Genomic DNA, 9,407 nt, shown 5'->3' with positions numbered 1-9,407 from the left:
GGTATATAAGTCCAAGAGAATTGAGTATGATAAGAGAATACAAATGAAGACAGGTAGGGAGAGAATACCAGAGTAGACGGCATACGGTTCTTGTATTAATCCTTGTACAATGTACAATGTACTAGTACATGACGTAGTAGTGGCTATTGGTTAAAAATTTAGAATGAAATAAGTAGTCTTGAAATCAGACGTACATGTAAAGATAGAATTGACTTGCAATATATATATATATATATATATGTATGTAACGGGCAATGGAACCAGTTTTTCGCAAGTCTAAATATGACATTCGTATTGCAAGTCAATTCTATCTTTACATGTATGTAAAAGTTGATGACATTAGTCGCTGGACTTACGCTCGAGCTCCCGAGCGCACATCTGAGGTGCGCTTTGAAAATGTTGGCGATAGACTTTACGTCATGCGCCGATCGAATGACGTATTTCCATCGTTTGAGCTGCACGTGATTTCACTAAAAGCAATTGGCGCCTCTGTTGACGATGTGTTATAATACAGTATCATGTGTTGTGTAAGTGGATAAGAATGTTAATGCAGAGGCTAACAGAAAAAGACCCAGAGTGCACTTTGCATGTATATGGAGAAACGAAGGTCAACTCTGACGCAATGTCAATTTTTTTTTCTTTCTAAAGGAAAGAGAGGTACTGTAAGAGGGAAAAAGTTCGCGGGATTTTATTTCGCGTCAGGTAGAAAATGGAGTGTGTTCGCGGTGGTTTAAGTTCGCGGCGAAGATGTCACATCGAAAATAAAACCACCGAGAACATTCCCCCTTTTGCAGTTGTACCGTTGATACCACCAGAGTCCTTAAAAATATTTTTTGAAGAAATAAAAAACATTACCCATACAAAGTGAAACATTTACCAAAGAAGTTAAAATTGAAAATGTGCAACCAAGGTTAATTTCAAATCATCATCCTCTGGTGTATCATTCTTTTAGCCTGAGTACCAGCCTCCGTAGTGACCGCTGGCTCCAAAAAAAAAATTTTGAGCCAGCGGTCACTATACGGAGGCTGGTACTCAGGCTATCATTCTTTCACCTCACCCAACAATGATTCATCCTGTTGTCAAGTCGACACCATACAATTAAAAACTGAACTTCTTTATTGGTGCAATTTGGTATATTGCTAGCTGTAAATCGTGGGCCGTGAACTGTTCAGGCCAGGGTTCGGGTCAAGGTGAGGCCTTTGTTGTTATTTGATCCAAAGCGTCAATGCGTAGAGATGTGTATCTGTTCTGTGGTACTGAAAGTAGGACGGCTGTCGTTTTAAAACAATATTAGACACTTCTAGAGCTCAGTGAACTCGGTGCATGTGATTTCGTGCAAGTTGGGCACGTTTCAGCACGTTTCAGACGACAGGGTGTAGGGCGTTAGGTGGGCCAATATCTGGGTCAGGTTCAGTGCTATCCTGAGTTGAATTCGTTTTTCAGGTAAAAAGAAGGCACGTGTGCCTGCACATGTACATAGCTGCTGATTTACCGTTCCACTATATCTTTTTGTAGGCTTTGCCGTGGCATTTTCCACTGACAATGAATGCCAAGAAGTCACAGTTGAACTCAACCCACACAGGTAATAAATCATTGTCAAGTGGCGCAGCGTATTTGGCTGCGTGAGGTCCATGCGACTCGTGCGGTTTTAGTGTGAACTACAGGTGCTTGTCTCACGAGACCTGCCGCGAGATGATGACTGGACCACCGCAGTGCGCAGGCGCGGAAGTACAGGTTGTGTCCGTTCGTTCGTCTGCTGTGAAAGCTTAAATTTTGTGATGGTTTGTCGTTTCTGCTCACTTAGATAGCCATCTAGCTTCACCAACGGAATTAAGACGGTTTGGAGAGGACTTAAGAGCCAGTAAAAAGCACACAGTAGGTGATTTCGAGCCATAATAATGTCGTCGGCTGATGTGACGGGTGATGGCGCAGGGGCCGAGGGAGAGGGAGGGGCGGACGTGGACCAGGGGACGTACGAGTGCAATATCTGCCTGGACACGGCCAGGGACGCAGTGGTCAGCTTGTGCGGACACCTGTTCTGGTGAGGGTCACAGAGTGCCGAAGTGTTACTCTTACTTTCTCAGTATGCGCAGACTTCGATATGTCTTTGATTATTCTGAGTGATAGTACTAGTTAGTGGTAGGAGACTAACGTTAGCATAATAATAAATTTGTAAACTGAATTTGAGCCAAGATATGATTTGTGATATATAGAAAAAGTGTGGTGTTTTGAAAAAATCACCTCGGAGAGGTTTTAAGATCTAGGAAACTTTCAAGGAAAATGCAAAATGACTTATCTACTTCCCAACCTCGAGTCAAACTGAATATCACGAACGAAAATAAAATAGTCCACTGAATCCTGTTGTTATACACGTCTTACCTATGTTTTGTACAACCCTGCCAACGGTGCTATAGTATATCATGTTATGATGTATATAAGTCAAAGTTATAGTTAACAATGTTAATAGCTGCCTAATGATGATGATACTTTTTATACTGACCTTATTGTCTTTTTTTACCATGTAGTTGGCCCTGTCTTCATCAGGTAAGAATTTCTCGATGTAACTTTAATTCATTGTTTTTTTACCATTTCATTACGTAGATTTTACCTTTTCATTACGTAGTGCATTTCTGGATATATCATACATTGAGCATGTTTTAATGTTTCGTAAGTTCCCAAGTCCACAATGTAGCAATGCATGAAGGGGTGAAGTCTGCCATCTCTGATTGTCTTGTTTCCATTTGCAGTGGTTGGAGACCAGACCTAACAGACAGCTGTGTCCTGTGTGTAAGGCTGGCATCAGCAGGGACAAGGTCATCCCACTGTACGGGAGGGGAGGGTCACAGATGGATCCCAGGTAATACTGTAAATGCAGAAATGTTATCGGTGGTTTTACGGTAAGCTCTTCGCCACAAACTTAAAACCACTGCATAATTTTTTTGACCTCTTACCCCCTTGTCTCTGCTATTGTCTCAAACATGAACTTGAAACCACTGCGAAGCGCGAACACTTCATTTTCTCCCTATTGTGAAATTAAAACCAAGCACTTAAATGCATTTACAGTACCCAGCACGAAAATTGATTGGCCAACCAAGCTGCAAGCTCTGAATGACATTTTTGGCAGGAAAACGCCTGGTGTTCACTCAATCATCATGCAGAGATTGGCCAATGCTTGCAGGTCACTGAGGGCCATTGAATATTATAGGATAGATTTTCAGGCAAAAAATGTGTGCATCTCTGTCGATTTTAGAATCGGGCTATCTTCTGGTGGTTAACTCATACAGCAGAAGCCTGTCGACTATGTGATGGGTATACTAAAAGCAACATATTCTCCAAGTAGAGGTTTTAATCAGGGGCTAGTAGTGGCCAGGCTGAAGGGAGGGCAGCGTTAAAAATCCCGGCCACTACTAGCCCCGATTGAAACCTCTGCTTGGAGAGACTATAAGCAACAGGCCAGCCATGGCTGCAAAAGATTCTTAATATTCACCAGCAGATGTTTCATGCTTTCTGAAGCTACAAATTGCACATGGCATGTCTGTTCTTGATAGCTCACTTTTCTTTTTCTGTTAATGGCTAAGGTCCCACCAATTCAATTTCTTGATTTTCAGTTTTGCAGCAGGGGATGATTCAGGTTCAGCTTTAGTGCTTTTGGTTTTGACATCTCCTTTTTGGAAATGATCATGCTACTGCCATTTGCAAGCAAAAATTATGTCAGCTTTGAGTCCTAGTAGTGAAAAACAATTTCCACTTCTGTCATTAGAGGATGACTCAGTGGTGATTTGCTGATGAATTTTTAAGTAAAATTTGAATTTTCTGTCTTCCTTTCAGAACAAAAACACCGCCCAGACCACAGGGGCAGAGACCAGAACCAGAAAATAACCATGGGGTACGTATTCAATTTTCTCTGTGGAAAGGTGAAGTAACAGAGTCAAATAAAATATTACTTTGGTTGAACACATCAATACTAGACGTCCAGAACATTAAAGTAAGTTTCAGTAGTTCCTTAGCTAAGTTCTAACTCTATGAGCAGCAGTGATGGTTTGTGTTTACAAATGGTGAAAATGCAAATGGTAAGAATCAATCATTCCATATTGCACCTGTCATGAAATTGATGCTGACCATCATGTTTTTTTCCCATCCACAGGGCTGGACATTTGGAGATGGGGGGTTCCAGATGTCCTTCGGAATTGGAGCCTTTCCTTTTGGTTTCTTTGCCTCAGCGTTTAACTTCAACGATGGAAGGCCAGGGCCAGGTAAGAAAGGCATCACAGTAGCTAAACATACATTTCATGGAAGTAAACTGTTTCTAGATCTGAAGATGTACTGTACCTTCCACTGAATATAAGAAGAAGAGCATACTCAGGTTCATTGTACCTGGAAAATTCACCTTGCACTTTCCAACAAGTACAATGTATGGTGCACCATGGATTACAAACCTGGATGCCAGACTGCTGAACTCTACTAGTATAGTATCTATCGTGTGGGGTCTGTTGTATAATTTCCTTGGGAGCAAGTTGTCCCTCGAGCCAAGGTCTTTGTGAGCCAAGGTGTTTGCCTGTGTAGGCCTTGGAAACTGTCTGGAATCCAGGCTAATGCAATGCAAGTTATACAAGTGAAGCAACAGCCAGGATTCAAACTCTAGAACTCGGTATCACAGTATCTATTAGTAGAGTTCAGTCAGACATGGTACAAACGTGTATGGTACAAATATTGATGTTTGTTTTCCTTGCAGCTCCCCCAGGCACACCACAAGCAGAGGAGGAGAGAGTCCTGTCCACCTTGTTCCTCTGGATCGCTCTTATTTTCATGTTCTGGCTCCTCATGGCATGATGGGATAGGTGCTGCAAGGGAAAAGCTAGGAAACGGGAAAAACACTATGGGCAACAGTTTAAAAAAGAACTATTTTCATCGATATATCTGCCTTAGTATCTTATTGTTATCCCAATAATTTTGGCTTCCACAAAACATCACGTTGATTACTAGTTGCTATCATACTTTTATTACTTACAAATATGTTTACAATGTTTGGGCATTTTATCATATTGAAGGCTTGCTCTCACCAAAAGGACCGTATATGATGGTGCCACAGCATTCCATATAAATCACATATATTGGATTGCAGGACATACACAGCTACTTTCCACTTACCCGGTATTAGCTTAAGTAAGAAATGTTTCCCAGGTCTATGAATTCATCTCTGCATAATGTTCGAGTATTGCTATTGTAATCTATATATAGTTAAAAGTTCAAAGACAAACACTGCAAATAATAACTACATCTTGTTATGGTAAGTAAAGATATTCATTACATGTGATTTTGGTTGTCAAGTGATTACTTTGGGTTCAGAGGCGTAATGGACAAGTCAATGACGGAGATATATGTACATTGGAATATGTACATGTATGTCGGAAGAGTGAAGCATTTGTCTTCCACATTCGCCTCGGAAAATTCTAGGATCTCCAACTGTTGAGCATATTATCTTCAAAAGAAATGTACTTGGTTCCAAACATCTTGTCTTGCTGAATAGATAGTTGACACACAGTTGATTCTGTAGCTAGTTACAGTCATTCTGTTATCATTATAAACCTGTCTCAAAATTCAGTCCATCAATTCACTGGTGACATCTCAGAAACTGCTGCTGTTTTGCTGGATTCCATTTTGTCCTAGTAAATGTTACGCAAACTGTGTTTACCTAGCCTTCATAGCAGGCTCTCCGGGACTTTTTGTGGGGTGTTGGCTGTTGACTTCTTTTCCACTGAGTCGTTTGTGCAGCCAGCCCGTAACCATTAGGCCCAGTCAAAAAGAAAACCATCAGCAAAAAGTGTATTATAAGCCCCCAAAAGTCCCAAAGAGGCTGCTATGGAGGCTAGTTTTTACTAACCAGAGGCCATCTCTTGATGCCTTTGTATTGATGGGGAACCAATAAGATCCCCTTTACCCCTTTGATTGGTCAAGAGATATTTTGAAATTAGTATGGGTTATTCATTCTTGTCCTAAACAAGCATCCATAAGACATTGCTAACTTATAATTTTGTGTTTATTGATATGAACAATAAAGTTAGAAACTCGAAAAAATAAATTCTGTGTCATTGTACTAACTCTTTGGAAGAAGATATGCTATCTTGGTGCAAGCTACTTTAGTGGTCTCTTTCTACACAAAATGGCGATCTATTTCGTGACGTCATTCGATCTGTAAGTCTCTGTTCCAGTTCCACTCGATGTCATTACGTCATAGATCCTTAATGCCCGCCTCAATCTAAACTAAGACTTACATTTCATGTTCAAGACAACTGTTCAACTTGATCCTATATATGAAGGGTCGTGTCAAGACAAAGAGGACAGCGAATATGCAACGAGATCTAGACTTTAATAAAAGAATTCACATTGAATAAACAATTGAAAGCCGTCAAACCACCGCAATATTACAATAGTTTGTCGACCTGCAGGTTAAGAACGAAGTGTAGATAACTTGACCAGAGGCAAGTAACCTTGCTTGGATATGTTTACTAACGTTATGTGGTTTCTACATGAAGTTTCTACAACAAGTCCATGCAATGCTGATTTCCACAACAAGTCCATGCAATGTCTTCAGTTACGCTTTCGTGAAGAAGTCATCCATCTTGGTCTGTTTCGTCTCAGCCGGAGTTCGTCGACGTCTTTTCATCCTGATATCGCGCAAATCGTCCTCTACTGGCCAAATCTTAAACAACTGATCTCCTAGTCCTTCATCCAAGCAGAACAGCCTCACCTGTCTGACATACTCTATCGCCGTGTCCAAGTCCTTAATGATACTGTCCTCCTCGACGTACTCATCCTCTGAGTCACTTTCACTGTCCTCACTCTCCTCTTTCACCGCTGCCACATCTTCTGGTCTTGTAGCTTGTGGGTTCTGGGCTGCCTTCTCTGTGTTGCATGCAGTCGGGGTTTTCTCGATGGTTGCCAACTTTTCGTGAGAAACATCTGCAGATGTGTGCACATTTGTGGTTACCTGTTCAGGACCCCTGGTTGCCGAATTGTCCACGCTTGCACGGATGCTTTGAGGCACTGAGTTCTGGCTGGCCACCTGAGAAATGTCGGAATCCACCACGGGACTGTTTTTCGACTTACCGGTTGCAACAATGTTGTGACGCCGCTTGAAACTGTCAAGCCACCCGGTCGACCCCCTGAATGTCGTTACGCCCAGGTCCTTGGCGAAGTTCAAGGCTGCTTCTCGGAGCATCGGCCCGGTACAGGACTCACCCCGGGAGGTGGTGTCGCGGTAGAAGTCCCAGCACAGCTCGTTGATTTCTTCGTTTCCCGTGATGCGGACGTTTCTCTTCTTGGTCAGGGGTGCGTTGTTCTCGAAGTCGTCGAGGTACTCTCTCTTTCTCTTGATGATATTTTGAATCTGAGTCTTTCCCACGCCAAAATCCTGCGCCAGACGCCTCGACCCTCTACCGAAGTTCTCGTACTTTCTGATGACCTCCACTTTCTGGCTCAGCGTCAAAGTCTTCTTCTTCACGTGCGACGTTGTTGCCATAGTGTTGTCAGTCGTCGTGTTCCGATATCCGGTCAAGACTGGAACTCGCATCAAACCGTCCGTCTTTATACTGTATTGTAATAAGTTGTCTGCAACATCGGTCTGTAAGTTGCATTGTTTCGTCGGCACTCGTCACAAAGAAAACGTGGTACCGCCAAATTTGCATACGAAATAACAGTTGAGTTTAAATAGAACACAAATCGATCACTGGTATAAATTGTCCAATCATCAGTTTCTATTGTATAGCGCTACCCATTCTCCATCATTCTAAGAGAAAATGACCGCTTGTATCGAGAGAAGCGTAAGCGTTGTCTACACACTTCTGCAAAACGAAATGTTTCCTGATTGTCGTACATTTTGGGTCAGAATCATGCTTCTGTGCTACTTGCTATTTACCAGTAAACGGCATGTAAAAATTATGAGTTTGTATGATTCAAAAGACACGCCTTACAGCTCGTTGAAATATTGTATCTCAGATTGCAGTGCTTCATTTAGCCGTAGCGTGTCTCTTTTGGACCATTCCGACAAAGCGTGAGTTGCGCTAGTTTTGCATGGTAGAAGGCTTAAAAAAGTGGAAAACAGGATGTGTTCTGCAGCAAGAGATTCAACGTTGTGTTCAAAGAAAAATCATATGCAACGCCCGTTTTTTTTTTATGGCAACCATGACCAAATATGCATCAGATACTGCATTTTGGATTCGTGCTAGCCATACAGACCTGGAAATATCTGAATTGCAGCTGAGGTGTGCATGTAAGCAGCACACTTGAAAAAAAACACACTCAAGAGCCAGAGATCTTTAAAGCAGATTTGTTGTATTATATACCAGTGACTTAAACTCAAATAAAGTATGGAAGATTTGTGACAATTTGTTCCTAACCTATGGAGAAGAGATGTTCTTTCCGTCTAATTCATGTAACAAGTAAACTTCGGGTCTTGTTAAACAGTGACAATTGAGTAAAAAAAGTGCAGCAGGACCCTAAAGCTACCAGCTATCATACAAAACCGACTGTTTCTCTTTAGAGTCTTATTACTCAACAAAATATTGCACCTTTAAAATTTCCAACCCATTTCCCTCAGCATTAGTCTTCATTTGAACGGTTTGTTACCTTTGTAAAGTTTATAATAAATAGTATATCTAGCAACAGTCTTGACAAGGCTGAGACAATACGGGCATACAAGGTACATAATCATTTCTAAAGGCATTTGTTTCGTAGGCAGGTTAGATCTTGTAGGTATAATTCACTGTCATTTGCATGTAGCCTGGCATTTTAAGTCCATCAGAAGAGTGCAATACCTGATCTGATTGGTGCCCAATCATTCATGGTCCTGCAAACTCCAAGAAAATCTAAATAACAAAGCTTAAAATGCTTTATTTGTAGAATACAGCAGTCCATACTCCATGGCATTTGCTAAGGCCCAGGCTGTAGAACATGACAGTAGTGTGCAAAGCAGCAGAGCCCCCCTACAATGCCACCCAGTCCATGGACCGGTAAGCAGTAAGTTATTTTGTTTCTGAAGAGGCATGTACTATCTTGGTTTCTTTCCCCGCCGGGCGCGATGCCCCCTCCCCGTGCCAGGGGGTGCCGCTGCAGCTCCCATCACGATCTGCCCGTCTGCGATCTCCTGGCGCTGGTCTTCAGGCACCTCGCTTAGCGTCTGTTTGGCCTCCAAGAAGAACATCAGGTCTCGTACCTGTTCTCTCAACTCATTAACTTCCTGCAAAAGCAAATCATCCATTATTAGACATAGATATCTCAAATGCATGCACTTAACCAACTAACTAAATGCTCACACAAAAAATCACAAAAACCTTCATTTTCCATTGAAGAAAAACAACAAAATTGATAATTTGAACTTTTATTTCATATTCACATTTAACATATACATG

General features: G+C 41.8%; 2 protein-coding genes across 2 annotated transcripts in view; one reads left to right on the top strand and one right to left on the bottom strand.

Annotated features, from left to right (window-relative positions):
• The first annotated feature begins 1,692 nt into the window (after window positions 1-1,692).
• LOC136442721 (E3 ubiquitin-protein ligase RNF185-like) lies at window positions 1,693-6,079 on the top strand. The gene is made up of 6 exons (XM_066439668.1): window positions 1,693-2,041; window positions 2,526-2,544; window positions 2,748-2,857; window positions 3,829-3,886; window positions 4,145-4,253; window positions 4,733-6,079. Exons 1-6 carry the CDS (start codon window positions 1,899-1,901, stop codon window positions 4,828-4,830), a joined length of 537 nt encoding a protein of 178 aa, XP_066295765.1. The 5' UTR covers window positions 1,693-1,898; the 3' UTR covers window positions 4,831-6,079.
• A 2,233-nt stretch (window positions 6,080-8,312) lies between these two features.
• The window catches only part of LOC136442699 (BRCA1-associated protein-like), a 33,546-nt gene continuing 32,451 nt past the window's right edge, over window positions 8,313-9,407 (bottom strand). Inside the window, exon 15 of the mRNA XM_066439646.1 lies at window positions 8,313-9,235. Coding sequence (XP_066295743.1) covers window positions 9,047-9,235 — 189 coding nt within the window. The 3' untranslated portion in view covers window positions 8,313-9,046. The remainder of the gene's footprint in view (window positions 9,236-9,407) is intronic.

The sequence above is a fragment of the Branchiostoma lanceolatum genome, chromosome 1 (assembly GCF_035083965.1).
Source record: "Branchiostoma lanceolatum isolate klBraLanc5 chromosome 1, klBraLanc5.hap2, whole genome shotgun sequence".
Lineage (NCBI taxonomy): Eukaryota > Metazoa > Chordata > Leptocardii > Amphioxiformes > Branchiostomatidae > Branchiostoma > Branchiostoma lanceolatum.
Note: the sequence above shows the minus strand (reverse complement) of the source record. Positions and strands in the feature narration are given on the sequence as shown.